We start from the raw sequence: 23,335 nt of genomic DNA, 5'->3' as shown, positions 1-23,335 counted from the left end.
ATAGGATCACTCGTGCGTCTGTATGTATGTCCGTCTGAATACACAAAATAGTTCTTTACCTATAGATGACAGGAAAACCTATTAGAAATGTGCAGTCAAGCGCGAGTCGGACTTAATGTACGGAACCCTTAATACGCGAGTCCGACTCGCACTTGGCCGGTTTTTTTGAAACTCTTCTTGACGCTTAACCGCTGAACCGATTTCGTTGAAATTTGGTATAGAAATAGTTTGCGTCCCGGAACAGGACAAAGGATAGATGTTATAACCAAATACATCTTTTGAAGGTGTGAAAAGTGGCGTGGAAATTTGTACGGGAAATCAATAACCGCTGAACCGATTTATATGAAATTTGGGATGGTCTACATCTTTGATTTAGTTAAAAATGATGAAAAAACATGACTTCAAACCTAAACTTAAACAGTATTAACTTCAAGAAGTAAATTCTGAATTCCCCCCTACACCTCATTTCACACCTTTAAAGGATGATTTTTGAGATAACTTATTATATCCTGTCTCGGGACTCAAAATATATGTGTACCAAATTTAAATTAAAACTGTTCAGCAGTTTAAGCGTGAAGAGGAGTTTAAAAGAAAGTATTTTAATAAGTTTATATGTTTTTACTTCGGAATGGTGTCAATGTGATACCTTAACTAAATTTGGTACTGCGAATTTATACGAAAACGATACCAAAACATGGCCTCGTAGCTTTACTGTTGTAGAAGTCAAAATAAAATTGAGAGCCCTAAATTCTTATTACTTGGCCAAACTTGTGTAGAAGCCTAGAAGGAAAAGGTAAAATAAAAGTCTTCGGCAGGAATATAAGACACAAATATATATTTTTTTTTGCGTTACTATTTCATTCATCAAATATAAACATACCTTGATTATACTATTCTAGTGAGATCCTCATAGATAAACAAAAACATTTACTTAAATAATTACAAGGTCGAAATGTCACGGAACTTGTGAGAGTAATATGTGAAAAATATAAACATTTATGACAAAAAAAAATCTGGACACAATTTAAGAATCACCCAATTGCGTCGAGGAATCATCTGTATTTTTGCTTGTTTCATTACCTCCTCGCTTCTTTTTTGTCCTTTGTATTCTGTAGCAATTTGTTAGATCTGAAAATAAAGATAACTTGCGTCGTCACGGATGTCGATTTATAGGTTTTAGGGAGTGCAGAATTCGAAAACGATGATCATTTTATAATCCAAGATGGCGGCTACGTATTTTGTCATAAAAGTGGAATCCAAAATAGTCATCATTTTCGAAATCTGCGCCCCCTAAAACCTATAAAACGACATCCATGACGACTTTTATGACATAGTGCATGGCCGCCATCTTGGAATCCAAAATAGTCATCATTTTCGAAATCTGCGCCCCCTAAAACCTATAAAACGATATCCATGACGACTTTTATGACATAGTGCATTGCCGCCATTTTTAAATTGAAAATGTTATCATTTTCGAAATCTGCGCCCCCCAAAACCTATAAAACGACACCCATGACGACTTTTATGACATAGTGCATGGCCGCCATTTTGGATTCCAAAATGGTCATCATTTTCGAAAGCGGGGCCCCCTAAAACCTATAAAACGACATACATGACGACTTTTATGACATAGTGCATGGCCGCCATCTTGGAATCCAAAATGGTCATCATTTTCGAAATCTGCGCCCCCTAAAACCTATAAAACGACACCCATGACGACTTTTATGACATAGTGCATGGCCGCCATTTTGGAATCCAAAATGGTTATCATTTTCTAAATCTGCGCCCCCCAAAACCTATAAAACGACACCCATGACGACTTTTATGACATAGTGCATGGCCGCCATTTTGGATTCCAAAATGGTCATCATTTTCTAAATCGGGGCCCACTAAAACCTATAAAACGACATCCATGACGACTTTTATGACATAGTGCATGGCCGCCATCTTGGAATCCAAAATGGTTATCATTTTCGAAATCTGCGCCCCCTAAAACCTATAAAACGACACCCATGACGACTTTTATGGCATAGTGCATGGCCGCCATTTTGGATTCCAAAATGGTCATCATTTTCAAAATTGGGGCCCCCTAAAACGTATAAAACGACATCCATGACGACTTTCATGACACAGTGCATGGCCGCCATTTCGGATTCCAAAATGGTCATTATTTTCGAAATCGGCACTCCCTAAAACCTATATATCGACACCCATCTCGACTTTTATGACAAAGTGTTTTGCTACCATCTGCATGCAAGACATTTCTATTATTTTTACGTACAAAAATGGCCCCCTGTCAACTTTCAATCGAGATTTAATCGATAATTTATTCGATTAATATTCAGATTAATTCAATTTCAATCTATGTTAGGTCGACTAAACTAATCGCGATTAAAATTTGAGAATTAAATTTTTTTATTCCATTAATTAGTCGAATAAACAGTTAATCGATTAATGCCCATCTCTGACCACGGCATTTTTACACTTTGAGAATATCTGAAAACAAATCAACACAAGGAGCCATTTTGAAAATCCAGTAACATACCAGTAACTTTGTTATTACTTTTGACAGCGCGTGTCATGTGTCAACACAGAGTCGACACAAAGTCGAAACATTGCAACTACTTTGTGACTGCAATATTTCTCAGCCTTAAACCATATTTATACATCATAATTAACAAGTTTCGTAGTATGTAAAGCGTTATTTCTGTTATTTAAGTATAGTATACGCATCGAAGTACTAAAAATGCTTCAAATAATATAGTTATGAACACAGGCACTGAGAAGTAAACAATTTCATTTCCGGCTAAACTAAAACAATGTGGTGGCGCGTTGATTATATTACACTTAGTTTATCAAATCACTCGAGCAGTTTAATTCCCCATAATAATTTAAGTCATATTGTAATATAAATGCAAACAATATATAATTACGTCTTGTAATCCGTTTTAGAGATGGCGTATTAATGTCACTTATTTTTATTTAAGTACTTTTCCATCTGACAGTTTCCATTTGACAGGAACAAAATGAACGAATGAACGAATGATTTTGGCATAAAGTAGTCGCAAACCCGAAACAATGTGTGCACACGGCGACCACACTTTATGTCACTTTGTGTCATGTGTCGACCCTTCCCCATTTCTGGTAACTGTGTCGACACGGCGACGACTCTGCGACTGGAATTGTGACCGAAACAGACGGTGTCGACACAAGATGTGTCAACACCGCGTCGTAACGGCGACTGGAAATGGTTGTATGGGATACCATCGTATAAGAAATATAACTTAATTAGGGTGCAGAATCTAAAAATATACAATATTTATTTAATGTCAAAGAAGAAATTAACATAAGAAAACTTACTATCTGTAGAATCTTAATTTTCGATATACTACACTGCTTTTAAAACCACCTCCCATCCATTTAATAAACCACACTCTCTAAACACACTCAGAGGAGTTTTGAGTATGAGAGAGTTTACACTTTGCCCGATGCAGCGTATTTACACCATGCAGCTGTAGCACAAACTACCTAAGTGTTAAAGACATTTTAACACTTTATCTCCAGGTACACAATCCGCACAAACCCCTCAAACTTCGGGACCCCCTCAACTCGAACCCTCTACACATCCGACGCGTTCTGCCGCGAGGCTCCTCCGAAAGGCGACTGGTCCTCCGACTGGTCGCGCGGAGGGCAGCTGATACCGCTGTCGGAGATGCACAGCGAGGATACGTGTCCGGTGCTGCAGTATTATTACTCTGGGTTCTTGGCGCTGCAGACTTTGATCGATTTTACGAAGATTAAGGTAAGACTTTTACTCATTTGTTTTTCCACGATGAAATTGACACGAATTTAATTATTTTAGATCGCTGAACAAGACATTGAATTGATTTTGTCAGAGAGAGTAGGTAGGTAATTTTTTGTAGATGATATGTATCTGAATCTGCCTGTACCTAACTAACTAATTGGACTTTATCATCAATACAACTGCGATCCTACTGCTTTATGAATGCTCTCAGATTTATGAACAGATCATGAAATACGTTAGATTTAGGTTGTCGAACTGCATTACTTATCCACTTTTATCATTTTTCAGTTGGACACCGGCACACCCTTCCCCCCACCCCGAGTAGACCTAACCCAGTTCCCAAAACGCCAGCACACCGGCGACTGGCTGGTCATCTTCCGCGTCATCATGCCCATGTACATGGTGATGACGCTCAGTCAGTTCATCACGTATCTCCTCATGTTCGTGGTGGGGGAGAAGGAGAAGAAGATCAGGGAGGGAATGAGGATTATGGGGCTGAAGGATTCTGTCTACTGGTGAGATTTCTAATAAATGCTAACTAAGACTGAGTCTAATTTCTATTTGTCTATAATCGTCTAAAACTGGTCACAACGTACTAATTGGGTATATCAATAAAGTTTGTACCTATCATCAATAATCTTAAAAATAGGGATTAATAAAGATAAATAAGATTACCTGTTTATGATCGGTATGACCTTAGAGCATATGACCCACTAAATAACTCAGGCTTTCTCATTGAGAAATAGGATCATGAAATAAGATACAGAGTGGAATGTTTGATTAATTTTAATGTTCTTTGTATTTTCCAGGGCATCATGGTTCCTGATCTACGCCGTCTTCGTAACTATTCTATCAGTCTTCAGCACTGTTCTGCTGTTTGCTCTAAAGGTAAGGTTATACATACTCGTAGTTATGAATATTGCTAAATTTAACTTCTTTAGCGCCACTTGCACCATCCTGACCATTCCACTAATCCGGGGTTAACCGGCTAAACAGTTAATCCAGTGTCAAATTGTACTAGGAACCATCGTAACTCGAGGTTAAACTGGTTAACCCCGGGTTAGCGGGATGGTTCAAAAGGCTCTTAGCCTCTTAAAACTCTTAAAAGTACGAAGCCATTCGTAATACACTGGTGTATCTTTCCAGGTGTTCCAGCATTCCTCATATATTCTGATCTTCCTCTTGATGCTGCTGTTCGGCTTCACGATCATAACTTTTGCGTTCATGCTGACACCATTCTTCGATAAGGCTAGGGTGAGTATTTGTAGGGTATGGTGTTTATTGCATACCAGTTGCTGTTCAATGGCGGCAATAAATCTTCGTAGATGAATAGTTTTGTATTCATGGACACAGGATTGTGTAAAGGCCCGAATCCCGTTGAGCTAAAGTATCGTAGCGAAAACAACTAAGACCCTATTGAAAAATAAATTGGAGGAGGTTTGAGGCCTAGGGGCTGTCCATAAATTACGTCATCGATTTTTGGCGATTTTTGACCCCCCCCCCCCCCCCTATAATCATCCAAAAATCATGCTTCTAATGACCCCATTTCCTCCTACTTCATGCTACCGTCATCCGATGTCCAGACCCCCCCCCCCCTAATTTGAAATGACGTAATTTATGAATAGCCCCCTATACTCTGTATCATTAGGTACTTAAATAAAAGTTAACAAATAATTTGTACATTTTCGGGTAGTTATAACATTTATTGATTAACCAACCAAATACAAAACCACCTGGATCTGTCACTGAACGACCTGACTTAAAGTCTGGTCCTACATTATTTGATCATGTAATGTTTTCATCTACCCTCAACTGGCTTAAGACGAAACGGGACCTGAGCTAAAAGTCAATTTTGAGATTTCAAGCTGAATATACCCGTCGCTCTGACGGGGCGTGAGAGACTGTATTTGTGTGTGTAATGCACGCACACAGATGCGTACGCTTGCACCCGCGCGCGCCTCATTGCCGACAATTTGCAATGTCATTTTTCGTGCGTTACTGCCACGAGGCGTTCACTTATTACTTACTGTGTTGCGATTGAATTTTTTGACCCGGCTTACGTTTACGGAACTCGATAATCTTTCTACTACTTTGACTTGGCTTTGTTTACTTGACTTTGCTGATCAGCTTATTGTTTTGGACTCCGTGAGTTGTGGTTACCTATTGGACCGCACGCAATTCATCTACCTTTATTCAAGTACCTATACCTTTTGTTATACCTATGTGTTGTTTACAAAACTTCTGGTTATAATATTACAATAATTATGACATTTGTGTTGTACGTAGGGTACCTACTTATGATACTTACTTATAAAGAATTCATGATAACGTCAAATAATGAGTCAAAAGGGTAGGGAAAATAAATCGTGTACTTACTTATATATACTCTTACACTCAACAGCCAACTTTAACATTAGAAAAAGGCACTAAATTTAATTTATTATGGGAGGTCGATCATTGTCGATTTTTTTTTAAGTTTGCTGCATTTTTCTAATGTCAAAGATGACTTGCCGAAGTATAGGTAGGTACCTACATACATATAGGTAAATCGTGTTTATTAGTTACACACATAATATTTAATGAATATGGCAATAGAGTTTGGAATTCATACTTACCTACTATTCTAAACAACTTTCCTAATAGAGTTTTACTAGAAATAAGTAATAAGCCTAATAAGATTAAGTATATAATAAAAAAAGAACTGAATACCATAGTACAAGAATAATTATTAGTTAAGTAAGCACATAAATATAATACATATACCTACACATAAATATACATTATGTATTTATAATGATAAGTAATAAATATATTAGAACTTAAGATTAGGGAATAAATTTAATATGTCCCCCTCATCCTAGTTACTAAAATCTTAAATATTAAAGATTATAACTAGGTTAAGAACGTGTAATAGTATTATTTTTTGTGAATTAAAAACAGATTTCATTAAAAAAATTTTTAATGTAAAATGGTTATGTACGTTTATATAAACCTACTTCAATTTATGAAGCATATAATTCTTATAAGCACCATATACCTACTGTATTCTCATAAGGCCCAGGTACTCAAGAAATATGACAAATATTTGCCAGTATCATATTAGTTTTATTTTATTTGAAAATTTAAGGCACTAAAACATCTCTATTCCGATTGAAAGTAATTTATTTAAGTATCTAAATTTCAACGAACTTAACCTCTAAGTATTATACTATAAAGGTACCTGAGGGTATTATTATTATACGAAACATTATTTTAAGAATACGAGTATTCATTACTTTAGAAGGTACCTACTTATAGATTTTATTGCGTGATGCACATATGCGTAATTAGCCGAAACCTTTATAAGAGTGTAATTCATAAGAAGTACATAAGATATAATTTATGTACTGGTTTGCTGTTAGCTTTTAATTGTATCACTTTACATATATGTTACTCAAATAACTAACACGGTTACACTGTTGTAAGAACATTATTTTTCAGGTAGGCCTTATTATACCTACTATAGGCCTTATTACCTCCTAGTACCTTAGTAGTAGTAGTACTACTACGGAAATTGATTCAAAGACTCAAGACTGACTTAAGTGGCAGTAGGGTGTAGGGTTTTTTCTAGGCTTAATGAGTTCGCTGAAGCTTATTTTTTATACTTAGCGCACAGAACCACTAGTTAATCAGCTCTAACCACATGTCACCATTTTGTCCTTTACGTAACAAACTCAGGGGCCCAGAATATCCGATGTACCTATCAAATCAAGGTTCTGTACCAAATAAGGCCCGGTTATTATAGTTCGTTATTTTTTAGCATTAGAAAGAAGGTAAACAATCATGACGTGTCTTTTTATTAATAATTATTGAAAAACGCTTTCAAAAATTAGTTTATATTACTTATGAAAGCAAAAGAATATAAAAAAGTATATGATTAATACATACATACAATCACGCCTATTTCCCGGAGGGGTAGGCAGAGACCACGGATTTCCACTTGCTACGATCCTGACATACCACTTTCGCTTCCTTCACATTCATAACATTCCTCATACACGCTCGCCGGTTTAGGGTGCTCTTGCTCATTAATATGATTAATATGATTTATAATTCTAACATATTTGCTATGACTTATTTTTCAATGGTAATTTTTAATAAGACATGTCAAAATCTGTTACCTTAATGCAAAAAAACGAACTTTAAGCGTGCTAACTTTCAAAATTTCATTTTTTATAAGATAGTATAAGTAGATGGGCAAAAATTTTGCGTCCATGTCCACCAGTGAGTAAGTGATTGAGATACCTAAACATTTAACTTTATAATGTAAAATAATATAATTTACTAACCTACTCGTTTAATTTCAGGTAGGTTGAATAAGGAACCAAGTAACCATGGGGAGGAGGAATGGACCAAAAAAGAGACTGTATATGAGTGTTACACGAAAAAAATCTAATGTTTGCGTCAAAAGAAATATCCACTCAGAATTGCATCGCCATGCGTCATTATCGCCGCCGATTGATGCATTTGCAGCAACAATGGAAGAAAATGCAAGCTCATCATCAACTGCATCATCGCCGTTTGATATGACCATTGAACCCGAGCTTTTTGATCATGATAACAAAGAAAACAAAATTTTGGAAGGTCGCAGAATAGTGGACATAAAATATTTATTTTCTGCGATCTCAAATATCAGGCACGATCATACAAATTGTACATTTGCTGATCTTGCCTTTGTTAATGAAAGACGTAAGGGTTTACACAGCGAATATATATTTAAGTGTAACATGTGCAACAAAAAGGAAACGATATACTCTGAAGACCCAAAAAAGTAAATGTCAGTAAATACTGCTGCCGTAGGAGTTATGTGCACAGGGAACGGATATGCTCAGCTTAACGAAATTTGTGCTTCGTTAAATATGCCAAACATGGATAATAAAACATACATTAAAATAGAGCAACTCTTGGCGCCAACCATCGAAGAATGCGCATGTGAAGACATGATTGCAGCAGGCCAAGAAGAAAAAAGGCTAGCTATCTTGAATGGCGATGTTGATGAGCATGGATGGCCTTTAATAACAGTAGTTGCTGATGGTTCCTGGGCAAAACGTTCGTATAAAAGTGGATATAGTTCTGCATCCGGTGCCGGTTGTATTGTTGGTCTCCGTACCAAAAAAGTATTGTTTTTGGGCGTAAGAAATTCATACTGTTGTGTCTGTGCTAGGAGTGAAAAATTAATGATTGAGGTGCCAGAGCACAGATGCTTCAAGAACTGGCAAGACAGTGCCAATGCCATGGAGGCCGACATAATAGCAGAAGGCTTTGCGAGAAGCATGGATATGCATGGCGTGAAATTTCAAAGACTGGTAGGAGATGGGGACTCTAGCATTATGAAAAAACTCAGACTGCAAAAGCCATATGGACTAGATTTTGAAATAGAAAAGGTCGAATGTAAAAACCATTTACTTCGCAATTTTTGCAACAAAATAAGAGCGTTGGTGAAAAAAACCAACAATTCTAAGACCAAGAATACAACCGGCACCGGATACAGAGCTATATCCACTTTTATACGAACGTTTTGCCCAGGAACCATCGGCAACTACAGTTATTAAAGGTCACCTATGCTCATCAACATCGCCATCCAAGATAGCTAGCCTTTTTTCTTCTTGGCCTGCTGCAATCATTTCTTCGAATGCGCATTCTTCGATGTTTGCTGACAAGAGTTGCTTTATTTTAATGTATGTTTTATTATCCATGTTTGGAACATTTAACAAAGAACAAATTTCGTTAAGCTGAGCATGTCCGTTCCCTGTGCACATTTCCTTCTACGGCAGCAGTATTTACTAACATTTTCTTTTTGGGTCTTCAGAGTGTATCGTTTCCTTTTTTTTGCACATATTACACTTAAATATATATTCTCTGTGTAAACCCTTACGTCTTTCAATGACAAAGGCAAGATCAGCAAATGTACAATTTGTATGATCGTGCCTGATATTTGAGATCACAGAAAATAAATATTTTAAATCCACTATTCTGCGACCTTCTAAAATTTTGTTTTATCATGATTCATGATCAAAAAGCTCGGATTCAATAGTCATATCAAACGTCGATTATGCAGTTGATGATGAGCTTGCATTTTCTACCATTGGTGCTGCAAATGCATCAACCGGTGGCGATAAACTTTGCCCTCTTGTAAAACAAATTACTATTGTGATTGTGTCCAGCAAAAGGCCAAAATTCGGTTTACTTTCCTGTTTAAAATATTACTAATTTATTCATATTTCAGATTAGGTACATAGGTAACTGTCTGAATGTTACAATGCCAGCTGGCAAATTCTATCACATTTGTTTGTTTGGTAGTCATGGTAACATTCACTTACATTGATATCCTTATTAAGATCTGTATCTTATTATCCAGACCTTAAAATATTGCCACCGTTGCCCTTTAAAAAAATACTGTTTAAATAATTGGCTACTCAAACAATGCTTCTATAGTATAAATAATGACTACACAAAAATGGGTAGTATTGTATATAATGCACGAAATAAGGCCCGATTCTTAAGCGGGTTTAAATTTTGAGGCCATGTCCGCTAATACTATAGACAAAATATCAAGTTTAATAAACACAAAAAAAAAACATTGATGGGCCTTATTTTATAATTTAGGCCTTACTTTGTAATTTAAAGTAGAGTTAGGCCAAGAAAAATCTATAGCGATTTTGATAGAACACGCAGTGCAAGTATTATTTCAAACGTCGCTTCTATGAAATTATGACATATAAATAACACTTGCACTGCGTGTGCTATCAAAATTGCTGTAGACTTTTCTTGGTCTGACTCTAAAATATTCTTTATTACACCACAAACATAAAAACAAATTTAAAAAAAAACCGGCGAAGTGCAAGTCGGACTCGCACACGAAGGGTTCCGTACCATTATTTATAAAAACGGTCACCCATCCAAGTACTGACCCCGCCCGACGTTGCTTAACTTCGGTCAAAAATCACGTTTGTTGTATGGGAGGCCCCACTAAAATTTTTATTTTATCCTGTTTTTAGTATTTGTTGTTATAGCGGCAACAGAAATAAATCATCTGTGAAAATTTCAACTGTCTAGCTATCACGGTTCGTGAGATACAGCCTGGTGACAGACGGACGGACGGACAGCGGAATCTTAGTAATAGGGTCCCGTGTTTTACCCTTTGCGTACGGAACCCTAAAACCGATTTACAATGTAGATAAAGGTAGCAACAGGCGGTCTTATCGCTGTTAGTTCTTATTCTTCGTTTGTTTAGCATTAGAGTGAAGGTGACGTGTCTTTTTTAAGCATGCAATCGTATAATTATTTAGCTTTTTTTGTAATAGTTATGTACTTAGTGGTTAATATTAGTATTTACTATTTTTTTTTTCAATAATGCTTAAAAACGAAGTATAGACATGACAACCAAATATTAACGCCATTGTAGGGCAGGATATACAGAACATGAATCATTAGTACTGTCACGCTCCGTTCTGCCATTTAGGGTTCTAGCTAAATTGGACATTCCATCAGCTACGACCCTAAATTGCTCGACAATTACGAAGCGTGCCTGTAGGTACCTAAAAATGTTGTTAACCCATTTTAACCATGGAATAAAATATTTTTGATTTTGATTTCTAATTTGAAATATTAGAATCAAAAAGTTCATAATAGATTGTATATCATAACTACAAAAATGTGTTTCCTACTCTCAACCCAAAACCCCTTGTATCTTAGGATCTAGATATTTTCACACAAGACGGTTTATCGATAACTTCTTACATCACTAGATTATCGACATTAAATGTCGACTATTGCCCATCACTTTTCTGGCTGTGTACGTATTTAGAAACTTGACTCCGCCCCTAAAATTAGTGCGATAGGGACAACTGCAGCTGAGGCGAAAAATCCTGCGTAAAAATGACAAAAATCGAGGTTTCGTAGTCCTCTTTTTCCTCCCCCAAAACTTAACCAATCGTAACCAAATTTGGAAATCTAAATGATTATGAAATTATCTGTGTCGGACCGTTTTGCTTTTTTGGCTAATTGATATCAGTTTTGAATACCACGCCTCTCATTGCGGCATAGTCTATTAGGCCATTTTGGCCGTTTTTGAAGGGCTCTAGCGCCTTAAAAAACAAAAATATCAAAAAAAGCAAAACGGTCCGACACAGATATTGACAATATTAATCTGTGTTGAAAAAATCATTGCTCTAGCTTCAAAAACCACGGAGGAAAACGAGGACTACGTTTGTATGGAGGAATGACCACTCCTGTTGGCTCTGAGCCATTTGAGGATAGATTTTGTTTACTCTTTTGTAAATACCTTAAGATACAGACTATAGACGTGGGGTATTATACTTACTAGTGGTGTAATATATCACAAACTCTACGATAAAATAGTAATGCAACATTTTTCTACCCAGACGGCCGGTATCCTGGGCAGCTTCGCAGTGAACCTGATGAGCGGGCTCTACTTCATCCAAGTGTTTGTGCAAAACGCCGACTCCCTCGCCTTCTGGTTCGTCTCTCTCATCAGCTCCAGTGCATATGCGCTCGCTATGGATAAGGTGAGTTTTGTACTCCTGATTATTTCTTCATGTGTTGTCATGGATAAAATGATCGGTTGGCCACATCATGAAAAAGTCAAACCTAACCTATCTATAATATGAAGTGTGTATCCTAAAATGTATATTATGTATATCCTAAAATGACATTTCATGAAATGATCAAATTCTATAATTTGACCACGACATATCTCCAGACTAAAGGATGACTCACGCTAGACCGGGCCGTGCCCGGGCCGAGGCCTCCGACATGTCATTTTCTAATGACGGCTGATCGGTGGTCACGTGGTGCTTTCCAATGAAAACGACGCGCCGGAAGCTCCGGCCCGGCCCCGGACCGGTCTAGCGTGAGTCATCCTTAAGATCACCACATCGACCACAATCCAACGACCAATCGCCGGTTGAGAATACGTTTGTGCCGTATATATCCATTTTCGGCGAAATAGTTTTTTAATAATTCCTAAAATAACAAAATATATGCTATAATAGACAGTAATCGGTTGTTGAAAAAACTATTTTTGAAAAATGTTGTGCTGTATCCGCATATTGCTATAGGATAATTAATTTATTACTGTACTTTGCTTGACTTGGCTTGGTTTTACCGTAAAAGAGTTGGTTAGCAGATCAGACGCATATTACTTTGTAACATCTGTTATAAGTTTCCTGTATTCTGACAATAAATCAATTCTATTTCTATATTTGTGTGTTCCAGGCCTTAGTACTAGACATGCAAGGGCAGGGCGTGACGTGGGACAGCCTCTGGAGCGGGCCTGGAGTGCCATTCGGCGGCAGTCTCATCATGATGGCCGTTGACACTGTGCTCTACGCCCTCATAGCTTATTGGCTCGATGCTGTCATGCCCAGTAAGTCCATTCGTTTAATACACCTGCGGCGGTAGCACGGTCGCATTTTTATCGCTTGTCACCATGCCTGTCACGTTCTAACAAGTATATGTAAGTGCGAAAGTGACGGGCATAGTGACAGGCGATAAAAATGGAACCATATGCGCAATAGAAAATAAAAAGGGAAAGATTTTGCGATATGCTTGGTTAAAAAAATCAGTATCCTAAACTCAGCTGCCTACGTTGACTAAATAGCATTCTCAGAAAATTGGTTGGCGGAGATTATAACCAATACTATTGGTTGTTTCCCCACATCTCCGCTCCCCTCCCCCTCAGTGGACAAGCAGCCTGATTGTTTGTCTATGACTAGTTATGCTAAAACAGGCTCTATTTCTAGGTGAATACGGTATAAAGCAGAAACCTTGGTTCTGCCTGCTACCCTCCTACTGGGTCGGCAGTAGACGTGGCCGAGTGTCGGCCGTGCACTTCCACTCTAACGGCGACACGCTACATAATAAGGATATTGAGCCTGTGCCTAGGTAAGTCTTAAATATAAGGCTTCGCCCGTGATACGAAAAGCATAAAATTTCCCCATAACCCTTTGCCTGTCTCACCACTCCCTCATATTACTTCTGTACCTTTCATATAGGTAGTGAATTGCGGAATAAGTGACTCTTTCTTCATTAGAAAGCTGAACAAACTCGTATTTTTATAGTAAGTACCTGTACGTATCCCGATCTTCAGCTATCTATTATGTCAAAGGTGACGAGCTCATCCTACCATTTCTGACGATATCAACCGTGATTCCAGATATAGGATGACTCACGCTAGACCGGGCCGTGCCCGGGCTGAGGGGTCCAACATGTCATTTTCTATGACGGCTGATCGGTGATCACGTGATGTTTTCCATAGAAAACGAAGCGGTGGAAGCTCCGGCCCGGCCCCGGCCCGGTTTAGCGTATGACTCACGCTTTATAGGGTTCACTCGTCCCTATCCCTCAGATCGTCCAAATATTATTGGAATATCTCTGAAGCAGACATTTTAGTTATTTTTCAACTTAAATACTACTTTTTCAACAGAGAACTCCAAGACAAAGAAGCCATCCGCATCGTTGGCCTCCAGAAGTCCTTCCGTCACTGCCGCAGGCCAGAGATCAAAGCCATCGACAACATTGAGCTGAGCATCTATGAGGGTCAGATCACGGCGGTTCTGGGGCATAATGGGGCAGGGAAATCTACGCTGTTTAATATCTTGACCGGGTTGACCGCTCCCACGGCTGGGACTGCGTATGTTTATGGATTGGATGTTAGGTAAGTTGGTTTTAACTATATAGTGGCTGTTTTTAATATAGAGTTACGGGGGCAGACCAACAGCAAATGAACAGAACAGGCGGCTTAGCCAAGGTGATAATCGCTTGCGCTTCGCCATCGAATCACTTTGTGTCTCTCTATCACTCTTCCATATTACTTAGTGTGACAGTGCCAACAGTTGCGTTTCGTTAGCGATTGGCATGTTGTCTACCCGGCCAGTAGTTTTAGGAAGACAATGGGGCTAAGAAATCCACCCTATTTACCTGAACTCGGCTGCCGAATGTACGTATTTGGATTGTATTGCATGTTATATAAGCCCTTAGTTAAATCACAGAAAGAATTACTTACACAATATAGTATCGGCAAAGCATCTAGCGGTACCTATACACAAACCATTTTTAAGTTTGCTATTTTTTGGAAACATACAAAAGATGACAAAGATTTTCATTTCGGAATGTTCTCCAAACCCATAAAATAATTATCGAGCACTTGTGTTTTTTTTAAATAAAAAGTAGCAGACTTAAACATTTGATGACGATTACAGGGATCCCAACGACATGCACGAGATCCGGCAGATGATCGGCGTGTGTCCGCAGCAGGATGTCCTGTTTGATCTGCTAACTGTACGGGAACATCTTCAATTCTTCGCAGCTGTTAAGGTGAGTCTTTAAAATATCAAGAGTTGAAGTCCCTACATGCCTAGAGAACCCCGATTAGTAAATAGTCTACCCTAAGTTGACCCTAGTCTTACATTTGTAGAACAAAACTAGAAGATGTTTTTGCTTACAGCCCAGGGAGGCTCCATCCATTAGCTTATATTTATCGTGTAACTTACAAAAATAAAGAATTATGTATTTGTTTGTATTTGTATTTTGTATGTTATTTAAATTCTAATTTATAAAGTTGAGGAACGTAACGTATTAACGGCATGCTATGACTGGACACAAGTTCGACGATTCTCTTTTTTGTTCAACTGCTTGAAGTAAAACTGCTTGAAGTCAACTAGGAGCAAGAAAACAAAAAAATGCTCAACTAAACTTCGTAATGTTCGATGTAATGTATATTTACCCGTTCTTGGGCTAACAGTAATTGTCATGAAGTACCATCTGCCGTAAAAATGCATGGCGACTTTATCAATGAACTCATTCATAATTTCTCCATGCAATTTCGCAGCTCACTGTACATCTAAATAGTGTCTCGACAAGATGATCAATGAAGTAGTTCTTATTTTATTTATTTATTTTCTTCTACCAGGGTATACCGCGCAAGCGTCACAGCGAGGAGATCAGCAAAGCGATGAGCGACGTTGGTCTGTCAGACCAGGCCAACGTGTTCTCCAAACATCTCTCTGGGGGCCAGAAGAGGAAGCTGAGCATCGCTATAGCTTGCATAGGAGATCCCAAGGTAATTCGATTTTCTGGACATAGCCCTCTCCCAATATGCAAAACAATCGTTCGATGCCCTAAACCAAGGGTTTTCGTCGATCTTGACAAAGACGTCTATTTCGAAATCTGAATAATCCATTTTATCTTGGTTTTTGAAGGTTTTGAGCTTTGTATTTCTTAATTATTATTTACTTAAATGGGACTTAGTCACGTTACCTCCAACGTTTCGAGGATGGCATTGTCCCCGTGGTCTCACAAAAAATCTTTCTCCGTATCCAGTCTACTAAATGACAACCTGTAAAAATCGCGCAAGTTTAAATATAACAATGAATCTTTTAATGCCATAAAATGGACTGTTATAATTTTTCCTACACACTTCATTAAGAATATAGAACCTTGTTGTTTGCGGATAATTCTATGTTTTATGATTTCCAGATAATAATCCTGGACGAACCAACGGCAGGCGTGGATCCCGTGTCCCGCCGACAAACATGGCGGATCCTGCAGCGGGCGAAAAAGGGGAAGGTTCTCCTCTTGACCACGCACTTTATGGACGAGGCGGACATACTGGGGGATCGGAAGGCAGTCATTAGTAAAGGCAGGGTGAGTAGCAAAGTGTTGACCGTAGATGTACACTCGTAACTCTCGCAAGAAATGCGCTAAGTTGTTTTTCTTTTATTCTCCGAAGTTTAGAAAGGCAGGAATTCAAGGAGCATGATTTCTGGGGCCAAATTCGACATGTACAACTGTCAGATTTCGCATCCACGTAAAATCAACAGTTGATTTTATTGCATGTTGATTATATCAAGTGTTGATTCGATCAACTGTGGATAATATCATTTGGTACAATCAAAACTCAACTCTAAACTCGGGGTGGTTCGGTTTGGTTTGGTTGTCACCAAACTCTGGATTGCTAATGTAAAATTTTAACATTGTACGTATTCGAGAACTTATGATTTTTCCCACATCAAACGTCGCTTGTCGAATAGGGGTCCTGTTTCTTACACCTGTGTTTCATATCGGCCAAACCCTAGCCTATAGTAGTAGTATTTTGATCTTTAACCTAAACTATTTGTTTCGTCAATGTTAACTTCTGGGATCAGAAATATAGGTAAGACATTTGCTTAATCTGTCTATAAAGTAATCATCAGGGGTTGAGACCGAGCACTAATCGTGACAATTTGGTATGATATTAATGGGTATAGTTCGCACACTGAGAAAGCGAAATCATGTCCTGCTTCCGCCAGATGACTGGCTGCAGCACACACCCATCCGCTTCTCAAGCCTTTCACGGAACTCGTGTGGAACTTCTAAGAATTTTAAAGATTTTTAATGCCCGATTTTATTACAGGTGAGATGTGCTGGCACATCATTATTCCTGAAGAATAAATTCGGTATTGGATACCACCTCACTTTAGTATTAGATGGTAAGTATCCTTTTTTTTAATCGGAATGCGTTTACGCACCGTGTGTGGGACTCGAGAATTTGGCCCTACCCACTAAACTCACTCCGGCGTGCCGTTCGTGAGGGCGCACTGGGATCGATAATATTCCACCACGGCGCCCTCCGGCAGCCCCGGCTTATTGTCATCACAATGGAAGGGGAACTTACAGATATATCTTTCGTTCCCTATTCTGACATAAATTACATAGTTACGTCTTATGTACCTGTACCAAAGCTGTGTATACTAATTTAGTTTTATAGTACCACCGGTAGATGTCGTTGCGACATCTATTGTAGTTTTCAACTTGCAATGTTCGGTTGTAACTTGTAACGTAGGTCGTAGGTAGGTACTTAATGATATCATCAAGCCGATTCTGATGCTGGAAACCGAAAACGGCCATAGGAAAGGAACAAATATATCTTTATGTTCACAAATATAACTTTTTGTCTAGGAGCGTGTCGTGAGCACCAAATAACGCGGCTGGTCCGCGGACACGTGCCCCGAGCTGAAAAAGCACGCAGACACGGACGGGAGCTGTCCTACATCCTTCCACATTATGCTGTTCATCTGTTTCCACCTCTTTTCCTGGCTATCGAGCAGGAGATACGGGAGAAGACTAATAGATTAGGTAAGTTTATGCAATGCCATCTAGTGGCGCATTATGGAACTTTACTATACAACACCAGCTAGTGGCGTAATGTGGTTGGTCCGTGGACACGTGCCTCGAGTAGAGAAGGCTCGCAGACACATAGCCTCCTCTGCTCGGGGCACGTTTGATAAAATAATTGTGGAGTATTATTATTAGGTTACAAGTTCTGGGTATTAAATAACGCGGCTGATACTACTACATTGACTCTTGGCCAGTAAGGGTTGACCCTCGTAGTAACATTAAGTAACGGTTCTGCCAATAATCCAACATCTAAAATCGTTCGATATACAGAACTCATTTACCATCGGGCAGCTATTTTTATTCAGAATATCATAACAAACTGCCTTGTAATTAGAGTTAGACCAAGATAAGTCTGCAACGATTTTGATAGCACAGTGCAAGTCTTATTTTAAACGTCAAACTTCTATGAAATTATTACGTAGGTATAAATAACACTTGCACTGCGTGTGCAGACTCGTCTTAGTCTAACTTTAATTTATTCCATACGTTAAATCCCTCTTCAACTATTCCAGGCGTAACAAGTTACGGCGTATCCATGACAACGCTAGAAGAGGTGTTCCTGAGCCTGGAAGGAGAGAACGCCGAAGAGATTGAGGCGGTGGAAGGAGTGTCGTCAGTGAAGCTGGTCAGAGCTCGCGCGCTGTCCAGGAGCTTATCCTTGCAGAGCAAAACGCTGAGCTATCAGGTATGAAACTGTCGTAACTTAGGTACTAAAGAAGAAATAACAAAAGCATTTGGTGATCAAGGCTAGATTTGAACTGTAAGCATCTTTGGCTTTTTTAATTTATTTATATTTAAACTTTATTCCATAAAAGAAAAACTTAATGTAAGTACAAAAGGCATTAATGCCATGAGGCATCACGACTTAAGCTATAACTCCTATCATCACTATTCATCACCCATCCCAGCCCCGGGACCCTTGTCCGAATTTCTCGGGTTTTGGCAATTTTACTTCAAATCTGCCATTATGTTGGTTGGTAGCACTGGCGTATGGCAATGAAAACCTAATGGACCAGCCAGAACCCAGAGCCTATTACATATCATCTATCATGGCGACCACTTCGAATTACAAATACATAAATTGACAGAAATGAATGTTTCAGGAACTGAACGACAAGGATAACCAGAAGGCGACATCACTACCGACACCTGCGTCGCATGCGTTGCACTCAACCACGCATGGTGTGGAACATGTCAAGGTAATCTTCATAATATAGTTTTTCCTTCAAAAAATCTAACGTTTGAAGATAGTTTGAAGAAAATAGAGATTGAATTAAGTTCTCAATTTTTCAAAGATGGCTGAATAATTTGGAAAATCCTTTCCTGTTTTAAAGAACCTTACATGTGGTTTCACTGTTGTCATCACATTAGAAACTGATTATGGGATCTTGGAGAGGATTTATAGGCTAGATTTATAGGGGTCTCCAAACTTTTTTACCTGAGGACCATATTGCGCCTCAGAGCTTTCGCGCTGGCCACCGTCGGCGCCAAGGGGGGGGGTGGTATCTGGTTGCTGCTGTTAGGGCTGAACCCCTGGAGCCTGGCTCCCACGGGCCGGATTGGAACGCTTCGCGGGCCGGGGTTTGGAGAGCCCAGGGCTAGATGATACTTGTTGGGGTGTATTCTATAACATGCCCTTGAAAATGTCCGAACCACATAAGTAGGGCATTAGACTGTTTTATGAACTTGACTAATTATTTGTTAAACATTTAAGTTTTAAATTGTATAATTAAACATTATATTTTGCGCCAGGTGACTCCTGAAGCCCCAATCTCAGTGGACACCCTCGGCGACGTGGTTAAGACCAACCCCTCCTGCTGGCGGACTTTCTGCGCGTTAGTGTACATCCGAACCGTACGGATGATCCGTGATCCGTACAAGCTTTATGTCATGATCTTTATGCCTATTAGTAAGTGCTTCTTATTAATGGATATTATAATATTAATGTCATATACTAAGAAAAATTACAAGGTCCAGGAAGACGGCCGAGGCTGGATTTGAATCAGCCTCTTCGGTTTCAACTGCTGATGCCATATCACATATCGACCATCCAGCCGACTGCTTAAGAATCTTCAAGATTTGTATAAGTTGTCTGTAGACAGTCAGTTGTCTTGACAAAATTGCGTGATTATAAAATAAAAATAATTTTAAGTACTTTTATTTTATTTTATTTTATTTATTAGGAGAACAACAGAGTAAAATGTACATAAGATCCTATTAAAAACTAACTTACATACTAAAACATGCATTTTTTCCCCAGCAGTTCTCACCGAGAATTAAAAACTTGCTGTGGTAAGAACTTTAAAAGACTTTCGTTTCTTTTTTCAGTATCTTGCGCTCTCGGTCTCTACATCAAATCGAAACAGATAGTATTCTTCAGGATGCAGCCACTAAAATTGGATCCTTATGCGTATCAAAATAAGACTCCTATTGCGTTGTTCAGCGAGCAAAACAATACCAGAGACCTCCTTGATTTGAGGAGTTCATTGGAAGTTTTAGGAGTTACGCCGATTGGAGGTAAATAACATTTAACATCGTATATTGGTGATAGATAGTTATGATTGTTATGTCCTCTTATTTAATATTATGTAGGTGAGGATTTGGAATGAAATACAAATTATTTAGCCAGCCGGTGCGCTTCCAACAGTACGGCTCTCTCGCGTCATGGCGGACCTCCCGTGTTGCCAACGCAACCGCGCTCGTTTATTCCAAGACACCACAATGATCTTGCCACCATCTATTTTGAAGAATTATTATTGACTGATCAGCGATTGACCCTAGTCTCATCTGATGGAAAGCGACGACAGATCCTAAGATTTAGCTCACTGATTCAGTAACGCGTATATTGATATTATTGATATTTAGATAGATGAACGGATTGTAATACCAACTAGTGGGATTTTATTAAACCATACTGATTTGTAAAATCGATTCAATCTGAGAATTACAACAACCAAACAGCGTCTGTGGGTAATCTGCCATAGTATGTGAAATCATAACATAAGACAAGTTGGTGTAGCAAACTTAAAACCCCGTGTTGAAATATCATTTAATAAAATAAGTACTATTGAATTTCCAGGCTACGATGGCAACTTTTCAAGCCTGCTTAAAATGGAGAACATTGGAGCCTTCAGCGTGAGAGACAGCGTGATTCCGTATGGGAAAATAATGGCCTACTACAATACCACCCTGACACACGGCCTGCCAATCATTATTAATCTGCTCGACAATAGTATATTTAGGTGAGTTAATGATCACATATTTCTTAATTCAAAATACCCCTACTTCTCAACCGCTCTAATTTTCCACAAACTTTGCATTGATATAGTGTTAGAGTGCCGCCATTAACATCAAACTCCTAAGCAAATATGACGTTCCACACTTCGTCAGTTCAAAGTTGGTGCAGATTTGGTTCAGACGGACTCTAAGTATCATTAAGTCCTAAACTACTGGGCAAAGCCCCATCCTTTTGGACTCTAAGAATCCCGATTATATAAGTATACTCTTTTAGTCAGTTATTAAGGAAGGTGAAGGTGTCCATCCATTTCTATTCGGACATGCCCTCCTCGCCCACCTTTTAAGTAGAACGAGGTGGCTAAACCAGCCCGCTTATCACAATAAATGCGGCAACATGACTGCAGCTCTATTTCGTTATGTGGTTTTTCGAGGGCAGTATTCCTGATGTGTTCAAGAAACATTAATAAGCTTGTTCCTTCCAGAATCTTAATGCACACCTCCGGCCAGCCGGAGAACTTCAGACCAATCGAAGTGTTCGCTCACCCGTTCCAACAGACGGAACAGCCGGAGGAATTCAACCTGGGCAATCTGGTCTGCGCCATCTTCATGGGAATGATCTTCGCGTTGGTTCCAGTTACGTTGGCGGTGGACATCGTGTATGACAGAGAGGTGGGTTAAATAGACTAGAAGCCATTTTTTATTAATGGTCTGCTTCTTGTGAGGATCCAATGTATATGTGGGACAAATAGCAATTAAGAAATGCAAAGTCAGAAATGAGCGTCAAATACCACCCTCAAAATGCTTCTTATTTAATGACGCAATGATGTGTGATGTATGACATTGTTTAAAATAAATGAAATATCAAGAATATTGCTGTTTTTACTGTATAATATAAATGAAGTTATCATACTATAATATTTAAATAAATCAAATGATATTTTTTCATTTTAGGTGTAAAGAAAGCTTTAAATGAGGAAACTTACTGTCTACCTTTTTTTTACATTTTCAGATAAAAGCAAAAAATCAACTACGCGTGAACGGGCTGTCGATGAGCATGTACTTTCTAACATATTTTACTATTCTGATTTTCATTATGATCGTTACGAGCATTGGCGTCCTGCTCCTGGTGAGTTCATAATTGCAATCCTGATTTTTTTATTGTTTGTTTAGTTAGAGTCAGACCATGTCAGAGTGTACAGATATTAACTACAATGTATTAGGCACTCAAAGAACTTCGCGTGACCTGAGAACTTCTAACAGTCAAGATGCCTTAACTCCTCGTATGCTGCCTGTCAAATATGATCATTGAAAAAAGACCTTGACATTTAAAACAATAGATTTAAATTCCCGCGCACGGATCCGTGTCTAGTAATCATACGAGGGGTTAATAAGGACTGGCACTTAATGAATGTATACATTAACTCCATGATATTCCAGGTGATCCTCAACGACATCCCAAGCCTAACCAACGGTTCGGCCATCACGATGCTGTCATTCCTGCTTGCTCTCTACGCGCCGTCGGCCATTTTGTTCAACACGTGCCTCTCGTACGTGTTCGACAAGATGGACTCCGCACAGAGCATCATGCCTAACATCACTACGTGGGTCGGCGTCGTGCCTTTCGTGCTTGTTGCTGTTGTTGAAAAGTTCACTAGAGGTTAGTACAAAATAATTTAAACACGCTGGTTCTATGTGGGTTGGGTCCGTAGAGTTAGACCGAGAAAACTCTGCAGCGATTTTGATAGCCCAGGCAGTGTAAGTGTTATTTTAAACGTCAAATTTCTATGAAATTATGACGTTGTAAATAACAGTTGCACTGCGTGGGCTGTCAAAATCACTGCAGACTTTTCTTGGTCTAACTCTATATAATCATAAAACATAATAGATAACAGAAATGTAGACAAACGATACCTCAAAGCTTAGAAAAAAAATCTTGAACTTTTCCTTTTTTTTCTAACAGCGACGGAATACAGTTTATTGATTTCTTAGCTTTATAATAATCATAGTCATTCATTTATCCACAGACAACAATTTATAATAAGTAATTTGTCATAGTTATTAAACTAGCGAGCTCGG

General features: G+C 38.7%; 1 protein-coding gene across 1 annotated transcript in view; it reads left to right on the top strand.

Annotated features, from left to right (window-relative positions):
* Nucleotides 1-23,335, top strand: part of LOC134799859 (cholesterol transporter ABCA5-like) — a 76,916-nt gene that overhangs the window by 43,850 nt on the left and 9,731 nt on the right. The window contains exons 5-25 of the mRNA XM_063772260.1: nt 3,565-3,802; nt 4,094-4,320; nt 4,615-4,693; nt 4,952-5,059; nt 12,229-12,372; nt 13,082-13,232; nt 13,609-13,750; nt 14,292-14,522; nt 15,067-15,181; nt 15,777-15,926; nt 16,343-16,510; nt 17,259-17,334; nt 17,804-17,980; nt 18,535-18,707; nt 19,126-19,221; nt 19,775-19,931; nt 20,351-20,539; nt 21,102-21,264; nt 21,742-21,928; nt 22,269-22,385; nt 22,697-22,916. Of these exons, the coding sequence (XP_063628330.1) occupies nt 3,565-3,802; nt 4,094-4,320; nt 4,615-4,693; nt 4,952-5,059; nt 12,229-12,372; nt 13,082-13,232; nt 13,609-13,750; nt 14,292-14,522; nt 15,067-15,181; nt 15,777-15,926; nt 16,343-16,510; nt 17,259-17,334; nt 17,804-17,980; nt 18,535-18,707; nt 19,126-19,221; nt 19,775-19,931; nt 20,351-20,539; nt 21,102-21,264; nt 21,742-21,928; nt 22,269-22,385; nt 22,697-22,916 (3,308 nt within the window). The remainder of the gene's footprint in view (nt 1-3,564; nt 3,803-4,093; nt 4,321-4,614; nt 4,694-4,951; nt 5,060-12,228; nt 12,373-13,081; nt 13,233-13,608; nt 13,751-14,291; nt 14,523-15,066; nt 15,182-15,776; nt 15,927-16,342; nt 16,511-17,258; nt 17,335-17,803; nt 17,981-18,534; nt 18,708-19,125; nt 19,222-19,774; nt 19,932-20,350; nt 20,540-21,101; nt 21,265-21,741; nt 21,929-22,268; nt 22,386-22,696; nt 22,917-23,335) is intronic.

Source organism: Cydia splendana, chromosome 19 (genome assembly GCF_910591565.1).
Source record: "Cydia splendana chromosome 19, ilCydSple1.2, whole genome shotgun sequence".
Lineage (NCBI taxonomy): Eukaryota > Metazoa > Arthropoda > Insecta > Lepidoptera > Tortricidae > Cydia > Cydia splendana.
The sequence above is the reverse complement of the archived record's forward strand: the minus strand, read 5'-3'. Positions and strand labels throughout refer to the sequence as shown.